The sequence below is a fragment of the Amborella trichopoda genome, chromosome 2, assembly GCF_054954075.1.
Source record: "Amborella trichopoda isolate Santa Cruz 75 chromosome 2, AtrichopodaSantaCruz75HAP2 v2.0, whole genome shotgun sequence".
Classification (NCBI taxonomy): domain Eukaryota; kingdom Viridiplantae; phylum Streptophyta; class Magnoliopsida; order Amborellales; family Amborellaceae; genus Amborella; species Amborella trichopoda.
This window is the reverse complement of record NC_142337.1, coordinates 67,545,667-67,562,288: the sequence shown is the minus strand read 5'-3', so window position 1 is coordinate 67,562,288 and position 16,622 is coordinate 67,545,667. Positions and strand designations below refer to the sequence as shown.

The 16,622-nt window shown below is 39.3% G+C and overlaps 1 protein-coding gene across 1 annotated transcript; it reads right to left on the bottom strand.

The window, feature by feature from the left end:
* Positions 1-2,992: 2,992 nt before the first annotated feature.
* On the bottom strand, positions 2,993-16,400 carry LCD (Pyridoxal phosphate (PLP)-dependent transferases superfamily protein). Its single transcript, XM_006840295.4, has 2 exons — positions 14,791-16,400; positions 2,993-3,294 (listed from the first exon to the last, which is right to left on the bottom strand). The coding sequence occupies exon 1, from the start codon at positions 16,199-16,201 to the stop codon at positions 14,795-14,797; it is 1,407 nt and encodes a 468-aa protein (XP_006840358.1). The 5' UTR covers positions 16,202-16,400; the 3' UTR covers positions 2,993-3,294; positions 14,791-14,794.
* Positions 16,401-16,622: the final 222 nt, after the last annotated feature.

The following is a 16,622-nucleotide window of genomic DNA, read 5'->3' as shown; positions in this document are numbered from 1 at the left end:
ATGAGAATAAGCTTATTCTCATAGTGATTAGCTTGCCGTAACTCAGTTGAGCCCAAAATTCGGTGCAACCTCACATATCAACCTAGTGCTAAAGCAATGTAGGTTTATTTACAAAAGACTGATTCTCAAGAAAACATTGCCCGTTTGTGTACCCTTGAACAATAGAGTATGAAGACACAACAAGGGGATTCATCAATTCAAGATTATTTGAATATTCTCTCAAGCATATGGAATGAGATGGACACAATGGAGACTGAGCCACCTACTCAAGTTGTTACTAAAGCACGAAATCAGTCTCGTTTATTTTACTTCTTTATGGGGTTACGAACAGAGTTTGAAAGCATAAGAATCTCAATCCTTCATCATACTCACACTCCACAACTAGATGATTTGCCTCTTAGATCTTCTTGCTGAAGAAACTCGCTTAGGCTTTCTTGGAGTTTGCAAATCTACCTCACAAGATGTCATTGATGTGCCCTTCGCCATTTCCAATTTTCCTAACAAGGATGCTAACTATATCCAAGTGCAATGTCATATATGCAAACCAAAAGTCCACACGGCTGATCAGTGCAAGAAGTAAATTTTTTGTAATTATTGCAAGAAGCTAGGGCATTTAATTAATGATTGTCGAAAACATCCTCAGCCACGTGGAAATCCTCATGTACCTGGTCAGACTCAATGGGCGCAGTTGCCTCTATTCCTAGTCCCATCAACATGAAAGATGTCACTTGATCTTGTTTCTAGTGCCCGATTGAATGATGTGAAGGTTGTTGATACTCCCATGGAACTCAATGTTAAACTTTCTGCACATGTTGGCGATCATCTTCTTGAGCCTACAATGTATCGCAAACTCATAGGCTCCCTCATCTATCTCACTATGACTCGTCCAAATATTGCATATGTTGTCCATGTTGTGAGCCAGTTTATTTCAGATCCTCAACGACCACATCTATCAGCAGTTTATCAAATTTTGCACTATGTTCGAGGTACTTCCAGTCATGAATTATTCTTTGACTCTACATCCTCTTTAGATCTCAGTGCATATGCCGATGCAGATTGGACAGGTGATCCAGACTACTACAGGATATTGTGTGTTTCTTAGATCCTCTTAATATCATGTAAGACGAAGAAACAAGACACTGTCTCCAAGTCAAGCACTGAAGCTGAGTATCATGCTATGTCCTCTGTTGCTAATGAGATTGTTTGGGTTCGTGCTCTTCTCAATGAATTTGGTATCTCTATTTTGAATTCCACACCTTTATATGCAGATAACCAAAATGCAATTAAAATTGTATCTAATCCGGTTTTTCATGAGAGGACAAAGCATATTAATGTAGATTGTCATTATGTTCGTGATCGCTATCTCGATGATACATTATCTCTCCCTTATGTTTCTTCTACTGAGCTAAAGGGTGATATTTTGACTAAATCAATTACTAAAAAATGCCATTATTTTCTAGTGGACAAGTTAATGCTTTACTCATGTCTGCATCAGCTTGAAAGGGGTAATAATTTGTGTATATGGTTTTCACTTGTCTTTTATTGTCATTGTATATTTGTGTAGGGATTATGTAGTCTACACAAAATATGTATTTGTATATTAACCTTTTTAGGTTTCATTCCTGTTAAATGAGAATTCATAAAAATTGTTTCTTTCTCTAAACGGCTCCTAAGCTCGTCTTCCCTAAACCTAATAGATATGAAAAAAAGAAGATTGGCTAATTTTAGGGTCAAACAAATGCCTCTAAAGCCCTTTGGCTTCCAGTATGGGCCAAATATTTTTCCATTTCTTCCAAAAACGAAAATGTGCCCAAAGATAAAGGCACAAGAAAAAAAAGATTTAAGTACCTGTAATATAACCCTCCTAACAATCAGATTTTAGTCTTCATTGGCTGAGCAATAGACTGAACAGTGATGGAGGGAAGGACATGCAATTTAGCTGTAGATATGATTGGTGACTGTGAGATCCACTCTTCATCACCATTCAGCCTACTCGCCGGATAGCGAAGATCATACTTTGCCAAAAAAAGTAAGCATTTCACCACCAAATGCACACAAGCAAACATCCATTGGGAATGTCTCTTTGTATAAACTCTACACCCACTTTGAAAATGGGAATGTCTCTTTGTATAAACTCTACACCCACTTTGAAAATGGGAATGTCTCTTTGTATAAACACTACACATGAAAAACTTTTGTCTACTGTTGCATTTCATGGTACATTAAGCATCAAAACCATTCGTAAGTTTGGTTAAGCTATAATCCGAGTTTGCTTCTGCCATGGTTGAGCTTTTATGATGCTTGATGGACCGTTAAGATGCGTGTGCATCTTGACGAGATGCACTTCCTCTTGATTATCCAATCAATTAAAGTGCACCTCCTAATTTTATCATAATGTGTAATTTGAGTGTAAAAAGTTCTCAAGATTATCTCAAAATCCATTTTCATATCTAATTATAAAATTTTAAACTCCAAAAATGGTTAAAATCAAGTAGATCCATAAATATATGAAAATCTTGAAAATGGACTGTCCAGATAATGTATTGCAAAATGCACTATTTTTAAGACTCAAATCTTTTTTTTTTTTTTTCATATTCATACATTTCGATATCGAGATGATCAATTAAAAGGGTTTTCAACATTAAAACAACCTTATCCAATGGATTTTTGAAGTGCATCTTTAATTTTACATTTTAAGGTTGCAACCTTATATAAACTTTTTCCTATTTTGAATAGGTTACTGTATTTCAGATGAAAATTTTCTCTACCATCAAGGTCACTAAATATCAAAAAGAAAGAAGGAAAATTAAGGCAACTTGTGCTTCTAGTCCCTTAGTCTAGTGCTTTAGAGCTTTGTCTCACAGCAAATTCATCAATAGGTTTGCAAATTCACCACCCAAAAGCTAGCCAGTTCAAATGGAGAACATCCAAAAGCTTGCCAATTCAAAAAGGACCTTACGTACTAATCAAAGCTTTAAGTGCCACAAATATATCCAAGAAAAATGCATGGCTCTCTATAGCAAATTCACGGGTTTAAAAATATTCATGACAGAGTACATTACAGATAAAGTTCCATGGTTATCGAGCAGATAACATTTTATTCACCTTTGGATGGGCACCAAGCATGCTGAAGTTTATAACCCCACTCAATGTTAAAAAGTATTTACAAGCATCTGTTAGCTCTAAAGCCATACATTGGTACTAAAGTTGGAATTAATATAAATGTGCACAGTTGCCTCCTTTTCTCTCTTTCTCTGGCCCTGCTTGCGAGCTACTTCAAAGAGTTACAAAAATCTGCAAATTTAAGGGACATGATTTACAGGGGCCTCAGAGCAGATAGTAAGGAAATAATAATCCTCTGCACTGTTAGGAATACAAATATTTTATACCGAGATGAAATTCATCAATAGGCACACTATATAGCTTGAATTCAATAACTTACATTACACCCTTTTGGACATTAACTCAGTACAACACCTACCTCTCATTTTAAAAGATTTAGGTTAAAAAGTTCAGATTTGTGATTCCCAATCACAAGCAAGCAATTATCTATTACCACTAAAATTCAAAAAAAATGGCAATTGCTCAGAGGAAGCCGGAGGTCTAGAAGTGCAAGAGAACCAAAGAGCACTAACCCATATCATCTTTAAAAACAAATTCGAAAACTGTCATAAAACCTATAGAAATATATGCTTTTCTGATTACTGTGAAGTTTTTCCCTTACTTTTTCGTCATCTTTTCCAGCAATCAATCAAGCAAGTGATTCCAACTAACAAAATGAATGCAGATGCCACAAAATATTGAGCTTTCTGCCCGATCACGGCCTAAGAAGATCTCAGCTCAATATCAAAAGACAAGGACATTTTTCATATAATTGACCAAAAAAAAAAGAAAGAAAAGAGGCACATAATCAGGTTTTACACTAATGCATAGTGGAAAGCCCCTGACTAACCTTACCTTCGCAGGAAATGTTTCTATGTACCCATCTTCTTAGCCGTTCGATTCAGATTGAACGGCTACGATTGTTCATACCCCAATGTCACGCCAAACACTGTTTTATTTTTCATTTTTTTCTACAATATATTTTTGGATGCAATTTTGGGCGCCCTATCACAAAATTAGGGTGAACCTGGGAAAAAAAAACACAAATATTTTATGCAAAAATAAAAGACCAAAATTCCCTTGCAATATTCAGGGGTATTCTGGTCATTATTCATCACAAAAAATATTTTTTTATTATTTTTATCATGTGCGCCCCTGTCAAATCTATGCATACCCTAAATTTTTCTTTAAAATGATTTATAGAATAAAAATTAAAAATTGAAAATTCTGAGCAGTCCGATCAAGATCTGACGGTTAAAAGTGAGTTTGTGACATTGTGACTCAAGCCATCTTAGACATCTACTTAGATCTTATGGCTGAGACTAGGGGTCACATATACTATATATATGGGTGGGGTTACATAAAAAGCCTTCCCTACCTTCGCTGCCTGAACAGAATATGGCATTGAAGATAGTAATGAACAGAGGAGAAAAAGTGGCCTGCCACAGCCTCTTGCATGTATTCAAATACCCAAATTGATGATCAAGCCTCCTCAAAAGGCCTCTTCAACCAATCATCCCAACCATTGTTTAAAATCCTCACTACTGTTTCCATGATTAATATAGTAGATAAAAAATTTTCTAAGGCTTACCCTCACATACACGTCACGCGGGGTCTCAGATATATACCAATATGCCCCTAAACTCAAACACAAGCATAAAGTCAAGTCAATTTTAAGCTGACACCAACCTCCAAACTTTATAAGTAGCCACGTAATCCCAATCTAAGGCTCTTATCACTATTTCCATTGGAAATTATTATCTGATCCCTGGAAATTCCTCTGAGAAAAGTCTAAATTATTCTTCATCCTTGCACATAGGAAGTCTCACTTATCAACCAGCCATCTCCTTCAATTACATTCTATTGGCAGGATAAATTAGTGTTTGCATTGCTCATATTCACATTTTTAATTCCAGTTCATTTGATTGTGGTCTATAAGCCTCTTCTTTACTGTTTTCCTTTTTTATTAGTTATCTATTGTCATAAAGTAGTGCTTTCTGATTATAACAAAATTTGCTCCAAGTGAGGACTACAGATGGAAATGTAATTGAAAAAAATTAAGGGATATGGTCACATATAAGGCCAACTTACGTGTTGAACAAGGGTATGAGGCCATGCCCCAATAATTGAAATGCATAGGATTTTGAGGGCCAAATTATTTTTTTGCTAGCCAAACAAAGGAGGGTCCCATGGAAAGATAGTTAGAGCAACTTAAGGATGCAAACCTCAGCATGTTTGATTTCTCTTATTTCATCAATGAGTTAAGTCATGGCAATCTATGTATGCCCTTGTCTCTGTAATTAGGGGTATGACCAAGCAGCCCATAGGCTTGAGCCCCTATAGCATCTCCACTGTACCTCCTACATGAGAACAGACATGTCACATAAACTTCCAGAAGCTTACCAACCTCCACAAGTCCAAACCTCGCAAGTGATTCTCCAAAGCAAATTCGACTGTTAAAAACGAGTAGTTACACGATCTATCCAAGTCATAACCCCCTTCCACTCAGAGGAAACAACACCAAGTGCACCTGTCATATCTTCTCCACTGGGTACGACCCTGTGGCTCTAGCTCTTGCATTTACAGGAATCAAATGTATATCAGGAGAGTTTTTCTTTATGTTTGCTATATCTCAGAAAATAAATACAGGATGCTCAATCTGCAAAATTACAGGTCATGTATCAAACCAAAAATCATTGATCCAATCATTCAACTCAGAACTTGTGCCCAAAAAAATGATCACAACCCATACACCAGATTAAGAAAGAACTCCTGAAGGAAGACACATCAAAGAACCACTCTGGAAAGAACACATCGGTAGGAAAGATCAACCCTCTATGATTGCTCCACACAACCAAACTATTGAGTCAGGTAGCAAATCCTCCCAACAACTAGGCATTGACAAAGAAATTTGCCCCAGCTCTGACCCTAATCTCAGCTATAAGATTGATCCTCCTACATAGACATTTTCAAACAAAATCCTAGTTCCATTGGTTAATTGACTATCCATGTTATTGTTTCGGCCAATTTTGGCCAAACAATATAGCCATCCTAAGTTCTAGCAAAATGTTTCTCATCGCCTCTTTCACATTCCTGAAATGGGTATGGAACTGTGAAATGATGGGGTGCAAATTATTTATTTATCATGCACTAAAGGGTGTTCCAAGGTGGTTGTCTTGGGAATCCTATGAAATAGAAAAATTCGATGATGCATCTCCACTAACAAGGGCACCAATCCTTATTATAACTCACACAACCCCAAAACCATGCTGACCATTTACTTCTAGTACAAGGAAGTCACAATCAGCCCTGGCTGTTGGACATGAAATCCAACAGCTTAGAGTGTGTCACAAAATTCGAAAAGTCTTTTTGTTGGACTTTGAGCCCAGTTAACAGTACAATCCAGCTGTCTGATTTCACATCCAACGGCCCAAGGTGATTGAGACCTCCTTGCACCATAAATGATCTTATCATGTGCTTTTCCTTTTTTAACATTATCATGTCATTAAACTAAAGCTTACCAACTGTACCACACTGCAATTTTTGAATTTGGGTATTGTAATATTAGGTGGCAAATTAAGCATGTAAACAAACTTGGCTCACTCTTGTAAGCTGCGTCTGATGAAAGAAACTACAAATGATGGTACAGTTGATGGAAATTACAAATGATGGGAAATAACTAGCCAACCTTCCACCAATAGGAGGCTTACAAGAGTAAATCACCAAATCTTCAACCTAACCCACCATAAAACTAACCCCAATCTAATTCGCCACTTTACTAGCACTTCACTGTCAAGGTTGGAAGTTCACCTGCCCGAGCGCCTAGGGAGCCAGAGGCCCGAGGCGGATCGCATAGCCTAGTCGGGTGGGATGGGGGCCATGTCACAATGCAGGCACCTAGGAGCCAAGAAACTGCCTAGGTAGCCTGCAAAAATTTAGATAGGAAGGGGCGAAAATGCCCCTCGAGCGTAGGAGAATGACCATGGAGGGTCATTTTAACCCCGCAAAAACTTTGGAGAACTAATTTCAGTTTTCAAGCCAAAAAACACACTCAAATCCGGATTTCTTGTGAGAAATCCAAGATGGAACAAAAATCCAGATTTTTTATTTCTTGCAAAATCAAAAGGCATTTCTGCCCAATCTTTTTATCATTTTATGAGTTGTGTTGATTTTGATATATGATTTTCTTTAGTGTTTGACTATTTGTTACAATTTAGGATTTACGAATGCATATTACTGATTGATTTCTTCTTTCTTTTCTTCACTTGTTTTGAAATTATGTATTTTAACTCAAATCTAGGGGATTTGGTATTTAACCAAACCCTAAAAAAAAAGAAATTAACATTTGGGCGCCCAAGTCTCTGGGCGTCCTAGTCGGCGGTCATCACCTAGGCCCCTCATTGCCAAGGCGCCACCTAGCGAGTTTTCCAAACTTGTTCACTACTTTATTAACATCCAATTGTAAATCATTGTCAGCATCATTGGAACGATCCCTTAGGAACACAATCTAGCTCACCTTAGGATTTCAAAATTTACTCTTTGGGTTCCTATTCATGCTGATTAGTTCATGAAACTTTCCAATGGTATGGAAATCCCACACTCAACAATAATTCTCCACATCTAACCAGAAAGGCCCTTTTACCTGGACAATCTTATATCTTCCAAGTACTCTTCCCACCTATCTTAATCTTACACCAACTCTATTTCTTTACTAACCACCAAGTGGTGAGAATCTAGATTTATTTCATATATCCAGAAGTCAATTATCACCAGGCATTTAACAAGTCAACTTGTTTACATATATTTAACTCATAAACAATTTAAAAAATAAAACAGAGTATACTTAAATTATTAATAGGCCCTTGCACAACATATTTACCAATCAATGTTAGATCATCCCATATTCCAAACACCAAAATCCATGTCAAACCATATTCCAAAAAAAATACTACAACTATGAAAAAAATATGTTCCAAGGCTAGGAAAGAAGAGCATCATGTACTTGGAAAACGGCACCTGGTCCGTTAGCAAACATTTTCTCATTAACAATAATACAAGCCCTGAGTACACTCAACGTTGTAGATTTGTACTAAAACGCCAAGTCTAGATTTTTTTTCCTTTTCTTTTGAAAAAAAAATTATTGAGGAAGAAATCATCAAAATATGAACAAATGCAAACAAATTGAGATGTGTACATGGAAAAGATATAGGAATGGGCGTAAACCTAATTCTCAACTGGGAACATGCTCTACCTACTCAATTTCATAAAAGGGACTTGTTCTGGTGCAAAATCGGGCACCAAACAGGAAGGTCTGAGTCAGGTTAAGCAACAAGACTCCCCGATCACTATTAAAGGAAAGGAAAGAAGGCCCCTTCAACCTATGAAGCCACTACACCAAGTAGGGCCTTCTCAACTACAAAATATAGGAGGAAATGCTATTTTCATTAATCAAATCATCAACCCTCTTGGCAGCTCTACTTCATAGGCATTGTTATTGATTTCCTTTTTTATTTTACAAGGGCAAATCTTCTTTACTTCGAGCTTTGCCATAGGTACCAACAGGAAATTGCCCCAGCCTGAGATATACCATAGCAAGGTCTCCAACTTTGAAAACTGCACCTTCGATGTCGATTCACAGCATTTTGACACTTGTCGTAGCTTTCCTCCAACTTCCTTTGAAGTTTTTCATGCAACTCGTCCATGTACTCAGGCATGCTTGCAACATCTACATCAACATATTCACGCATAGGTAAATGGATTAGGTCATGAATATGGAAAGGTGACATACCATAGACCACATTAATGGGGTCTTTCCGGTTCACCGATTTGAAGAATTATTGTATGCAAACTCAGCCTGTGATAGCACCAAATCCCACACCTTCACCTTTTCCCCAACCAAGCTTCTTAGATAGTTACTGACACTTCTATTAACCACCTTGGTTTGACCATCAGTATATGAATATTGCTAACTATTTTTCCGCACAATGTTCTCCAAAAGTGGCTAAGGAACCGAGAGTCTCAGTCGAATGTGATGGTCTTAGAAAGGCCATGCAAGCAGACAATCTCTTTGAATAAAAGAATGGCCACTATAGTGGGCCTCTGCGGTTCACCTTCATAGTATAAATGTGACATATTTGAAAACCTAAACACTACCACCATAATCAAATCGTGGCGGCCTAGTTTTCTTAGGCAATCCACTATGAAATCCATTAATAGATCAGGCAATGAAGTGTACAAACCTGTTTGACATTTCACAGACCAATCAACAAATCTATACACATCTTTCCCCCATCAAAGAAAATGTTTCATCCCTTCCAACATGTCCATCAAGACCTCCTGAATGCAAATCAGAAATGAGATGCTCCCTTAAAGAGGTATTAGGGATGCATAAACAAACAACATAGAACAAATGGTTTTCGGACATAAGGAAATGGTGATAAGAGTTACCATTATTTGCTCGGCACCTTTCCACTATGTCCTTTAAATATGGGTCATCTTGATAGGCCTCTTACACCACTTCTAAACCCACCACTTCAACTATTAATTTTCTCACCAAATAAACATGCTGACTAAGGGCATCAGGCACCCTATTGTGCTCTTCGGAGTGATGCCCTACAGTGAATGTAAATTCTTGCAAATAAGCCACCTACTTTGGCATGTCTTGCATTCAACTTATTTTGGCTATAAATATGTTTGAGGCCATCATGATCGGTGTAAAGAACCGATGAATCAAATAATGTCACCAACAACGAAGAGCTTGAATAACAACATAAAACTGAATGTCATAGGTCGAATATTACCGCTTCGCATCATTGAATTTCTTGCTGATCCACCATAACACATCCAAAGACACCACAAAACCCCAGAACATCAAACTGCCCATCATGAAACTACCCTTCTTAAGGTTAATATACAACTTCTCAGCCCTCAAAAGAATAAGTCCCTGGTGCAAATGATTAAGGTGTGCCTTTGATTCAGTGCTATATATATAACGATATCATAAAAATATACGACAACAAACTTTCCAAGGAAATCATGCAAGACTCGAGTCATCAAGTGCATGAAAGTGCTAGGTGTGTAGACAGCCCGAATGGCATAATCTCATACAAACAACTCTTTCTTTTGAAGGCCGTCTTCCACTTGGTCCCTTATCGAATAAGGATCTGGTGATATTCGCTTCCCAAATCTATCTTTGAGAACACAAAGAACCAGCCAACATGTCTAACATGTAAAGTCTTGGTAACAGAGACCAATACTTAATTGTGATCTTGTTGAAGGCTCTACCACTAGCGCTCATGCGCCAAGTTCTTTCTTTTGGTGTCAGCAATGCCGGAACTGCACATGGGCTCATACTAGGCCAAATCGGTCACTTAGACATAAAAACTCATTAACTTGGCGCTGCAACTCCTCATGCTCCTTGGGGCTATTTTGATATTGCTAGTAAATTAGGTAAACGAGACCCTGGAATGAGGTCAATAAAATGTTGTATATTCCTCATTGGCAGCAATCCAGCTGGTAATTCTTCCAGTATAAAATTGACAAATTTCTCCATCAAAGGCTTAAGCGCTTATGGGACCAGGGAGCTTTGGCCCAAATCCTATTCAACCATCATGCTTCCCATATTCTCACTCGCCTCCACAAATTGTAGATACGAAAGCAAAGTCACACCTGACTCCTTAGTGGATTTGTATGGGACTTCATCTCGCAACAACGATAGAACAATCTATCGTCCATCCTTCCAAAAGGTATAAGTGTCGTGTTCACCATTATGAAATGTCTTGCGATCAGATTGCCATGAGGGACCAAGCACGTGTGGCAGACATCCATAGGTGCAACATCACACCACCCCTCTCTTGATAAAAAATTCCAATAGAAAATTTAACAAGACAACGAGAATTGAGTGGTACCTTGACTCCTCTTTTGAACCAAGCAATTTTATAAGGTTGTGGGTGTTTCACACCCTTCATTTATAATTTATTGAAAGCCTCCTCTGACATCATGTTCTCACAATTGCCACTATCAATAATCAAGTTACACATTTGCCTATCACAAGTGCAACGTGTGCAAAATATATTAGATCGCAAGCAGCTATCATCTTGTGGGACTTTCGGAATAGAAAGAAACCTTCTGACCAGTAACGTCTCTCCGTGGTCCACAGGTACCTCCTCACCTTGTTCAACTTGCCAACCTCCTCATCATACATTAGCTCTCCCAAATCAGCAACTGCCACCTCTTCTATCTCACCACCTTCCTCGGCTTGGCAAGATTAGCATATGTTGTTGGGCAGCAGCCAATGGGCAGTACGCTGCCCTGTGACCCATTTTCATCATCGAAAACACTGAACACCTGATTGCACATTTGTTCAGGCACATAATCGAGTGTTGTACAAGGTACATCCCCCTATCGATCACCCAAAGCTCACTCCTTACTCGGGCCAACAACTTCCCAGGTTGGAGGCGTCACCCTCTTGGGCTGTGACGTCCCCACACCTGGCCTCCAACTGACACCCTTTCTTTGCCTCTCCTCGGCTTGCAAGGCAGCTCGATATGCCACTTCTACTCAGGGCAGTTGTTGCAAGGAGAGTTCATCCTGGATTTGAAACCGCAAACCCAAGATATACCTTGCCACTTGCTGATCCTCCGTCTCATCCAGCCCCATGCGCATGGACAGGCAATGAAAGTCCTCCATATAGTTATGGACAGACCTCAAATCTTGCTGCAATTGATGGAATTGTGCAAAGTTCGAGGATGAAATTGCTCGCACAACTTTGCCCAAGTTTGAATCTTATCTTTCCCCTTTCACAACCTCGCCTCTTGAACTTGATCCCACCAAATATATGCAAGTCCCCAAAGCTTGGTCACAACTAGCTTTACTCCCTTTGACTCCGACAACTCCTTCCATTCAAAGAATCTCTTAACTGGGCTCAACCAATCCAAGATCCTCTGATGATATGATACCAAAACATTCAGGTAAATCAACTTTTATACCTGAATCGTCATCACGGCATCGTGTGTGTCTACTCACAATTCGCCCATTTGTATCACCATCCAACTCACATCTTTGTTGTGGCCTTTGTGAACCATGGCTCTTACTAGAATCACTCTCCGAATCTGATCCAGATGACGTCATCTCAATCTCCGATTCACGTGCTCACCAAACAAGCCACCATTTATGGACTCCATAACTGGGGATTGTCTCTCACTCATGTCACGTCTCCACCGATTCCTATCTTACATAAGCAAGGCCACCAACTCCATTAGATTGTGCACAGTTTCAGCCAACCTATTGAAATCACAAGCTCCATATCTTTGGCCACGTCCTCTACCAAGAGCAGCCATCACGATTGATGAAGCTCACCAACCGTGGCTCTGATACCAAATGCTGCAAAACTGGGCACCAACCAGGAAGGTATAAGTCCAGTTAAGCAACAAGATTCGTTAATCACTGTCAAAGGGAGGGAAAATAGTCCCTTCAACCTATGAAGCCACTACACCTCATAGGGCCTCATCAACTACACAATGTAGGAGGAAATGCTATTTTCGTTAGTTAAATCGTCAACCACTCAAAATTACGGCAATTACAAGTTTACATAGAGTCCAAAATAACAAAACCTTGTACGCACAAACCCTAGGCAGAAATGACTATTTTGCCCTTAGGACAATAGAATAATCCCTATACTGCCCTTGTTTCTCAATTTCCTACATGCATGCAATCTAATGGTGCAACAAAATTCCCAGGCCCAAGGTTTCGTGCAAGAAGCAAATTTCCATGTGTTAAAACGGCAGACAGTTGACTCTTTGACTCATGGAAACTTTCACAAGTTAAATTACTTGTCTCTACATCAAACTCTCCAGCCCTTCAATTAATCCAAGGAAGTCCCTTAATAACAAATTACACAAGACATAGTAACAAAACCCAAAATGACCAATTTAACAAAGGTGGTAATGTCAAACATGTCCCTGGTCCAGCAAGCTTCTAGATACAATTTGCATCAGCCTCCTTGTCAACTATAAAAGAGTGGTGAAACATGTAGCTTCCATGTTGCCGATGTTGATAATCACGACAATGACAAGCGCACCCGAGAACACCGAATGAGTGGGCTTAGTACTGTAACAAATCAGGTCACCCCAACTAGGACACGGCCAATAGATTCTAGAGTCTGGGCCCAAACCCAATGCATGCATGCACAAAAACCATGTCAGGTCTGGGTCGGATCAAGCCAAACCCGGAAATGACCAAGAAAGGTCCAGGCCAGACTTGGTCGGGTCCAAATCTGGACTTGACCCCTGGGTCTAAACTTGGACCCGAGTCAAGTCAACCCAATGGGCCAATGGGGTCAACCCGATCCAATTAGCACCCCCAAGTGGGCCTCCACCATCATGGAACCCAAGAAGAACCAAAAATGAACTCTAAGACCATCCAAGGGGATACTTATCCAAGAAAAACGACCCCGTTCAAATCAACCCAATGGGTCACGGGGTTGACTCTATGCAATTAGCACCCCTAGCTAGACGTCCACCACCATGGGCCCAATAACAACTAAAAATGAACTCTAAGACCATTGAAGGGGATACTTTTTCCATAAAGAAAAGGACCACTCAAGGGGAACATTGCAGTTTAGATTCAAGCTAGAGGGTCCAAATCAATGCCTCGAACAAAAAAATAGTCATCTATGAAGCTCAGTGAGAATAATTACGAAAGGAATGGCACATTTAGACATCATGGTATCCTTAAGCAAAAGTACAATACATTGCTCCATATGCATAGAGATGGCATACAAACGTTTTGCAAGCCTTAATGGTTTGTACCTCGCATTAAGTAAAAGACCCCACTATAAATAATTTAGATAAAGGGCTTGGATAATAATGATGACTATGATGATAATGATGATGAAATAATTTGCACGAAATGAAACCACATCCCATATCATCTAAAATGGATCCAAACAGGATCTGATATGGGAAATGATATGAAGAATTTGTCCTATGATGGTTTGCTATAATGTTACAAAGACCGAGATAGATCTCAGATTCAAAGAATCTGACTTGCCTACCTATATATTGCCAAGTCCAGTATGACAAGTCTGTACAACACATAGATGTAAAATTAACTGAGACTTTTTAATAGTAAAACTAACTCGATAAAAATCAAATATGCAAGTCCAAGGAAATACATGCATTTCCAAATCATAACACGTGCAAGTGTCTTACAAACAGACATGTGTATCTTGTTTGTCCCGACCATGGACTCGTGTGTCCACATATCGCAGTGTCGGCGAATCCAAAAAGAATAAAAAATCAGACACACATATTGATATGGATTTCCCAGGTATGGATACATGTATATACACGTGTCTGGTGAGTTGGTGTGTCAGATTATCCTAAATGCATGCGACATTTGTGTTGTCTGGTGAGTTGGTGTGTCGGATTAACCTAAATGCATGCGACACTTGTGTTTTTGCTATGTAGGCTTCTTTCAGCTCTTATATACAATTCATAACATAGATTGGTGGAAATGTTACAGTTAACAAACACAACTTTATAGACAAATGCATGGCAAGGGTCAAAGTATTTTTTATAGATAACGAGTAAAGCAAACTTATCAAACTTTCACAAAGAAGAAGAAGTACCTTCAGATAATGAGTATAGCAATTTAGCTTATCAAACTTTCACAAAGAAGAAGAAGTACCTTCTTATGCAGCCCCGAGCTTCCCACAATCAAATGAATCAGCAACAAGCTGCTTTATTGCATCTCTCAGCTTGTAATAGTCTTCTACAACATTATAAATTTGGTGTGATATCCTCACATACCCAACAGCACATTCCTCTTCAACCCCATCTCTCGGTTGTTTATAATACACAGGAACTTCCACACCATAATTTTCCCTCAAGTGGGTCCTCAAATTCAATGCATCCATTTCACTCAGAACCTTCAAACAAGCAGGCAACCCAATCATTATCATACTAGAACACATCTCTGGTGTTGTACCGAGTTTGGTTCCCCAAGCATCAGCCAACATTTTCCCCATCAAAACAACGTTATCATGATTCCTCTTCATAATCCCTTCAAGCCCACCTTCAAATTTCTTTACAAATTCAAGCACAGAAGGCACAACAAGCTGAGAGCTATAGTCCCTTGTCCCAATCCAAGCACTTTCAATGGCCAATCCATTGCCATATTCATGAGAAACAATTGGGTGATGCATATCTGATTGAGAAAGCTTCTTACAATACAAAAAAGCAACAGCTGGAGGGCAAAAGAACCATTTGTGCAAATTACTAGTATAAAAATCAGCCCCAATAGATTGAAGATCAATATCAATACTACCTATGGCATGAGCAGCGTCTACAAAGACCTGGTCAACACCTTCTTCTCTACAAATTCTTGTCAATTCCTTTACTGGAATCAACACACTAGGCATCGAAGTTATATGATCGATAACAGCTAATCTCACTCTTCGACCGCCCGATTTCCCCTCTGCCAATGCTTTTCTGAAACTATCTACAATTTCTTTATCAGAACTAACTGGAAACGGCAACTCTACCTCGATTATAGACCCACCTGCTCGTTTCACATAGGCTTGGATTGCTGTTTTAACAGCTCCATATGCATAATGAAGCATCACAACTGCATCTCCTCTATTGTATTTTCCCTCCATGAATGCCCAAGCAGTCTTCTGCAACACTATTGCAACAGCTGTTGTTGCATTATCAACAATGGATATTTCTTCAATTGATGAAGCATTTACAAGCTCTGCGATGACCTTTCTAGACTGGAGGATCCCTTGTTGTAATGGACCGAAGTAGAACCTGTCTGGATGTTGAAGATAGATCTTCTGCCATTCACACTGGGCTTTGAGGACAAAATTGGGGCAACTCCCAAAACTTCCATTGTTTATACGCGCAACGCCTGATTCATGGTGAGCGAATTCTGCTTGAACAAGGGAAGCTTCTGACTCTTGAGCTTCTGCAACTTGTGGAGCTGTTAGTTTGGGCTTTTTAGGGTTTGGGGCGAAACTTGAGCTTCTGTCTCCATTTTGCTTCGTCTCATGGTGATCCAAAGAGTGCACACAAGCACAGTGCCCATTGTTTGAATCCATTAGAAAGAGAGGGATTAACAGAGAGAAATTGAGAGAGAGAGTTAGGGCATTTAAAAGAGACAAAGGGACTTAGTCTCTGGGACTTGTTAGGGTACAGACAGAAGATACAAAGATATAAAGTGAGAGAAGGCAACGAAATTGTGGGAGATGATTTAGGATCTGGATGGATAAATCATTCAGAAATTAGGGTTTCTGATTTGCAGGACGTTGAATCGGCCTGCAAAAGTATAGAGAGAGGAGGGGCAATAGCCACTAAGCCGTAGAGAGAGAAAATATGAGAGAGAGAGAGAGGGGGCAGTAGCGACAAGCGGTAGAGAGAGAAAATGTGTGAGAGGTGGCAGGCGTTAGAGTCTCAGAGAGAAGGAGAGAGAAACACCAAGTGGAAGAGAGACCACTTTAGCACTGGTGGATAACGGATGCG

Bases quoted from the DNA above. Each gene is read 5' to 3' on its own strand.
- LCD (XM_006840295.4), bottom strand. From the start codon at position 16,201: ATGGATTCAAACAATGGGCACTGTGCTTGTGTGCACTCTTTGGATCAC.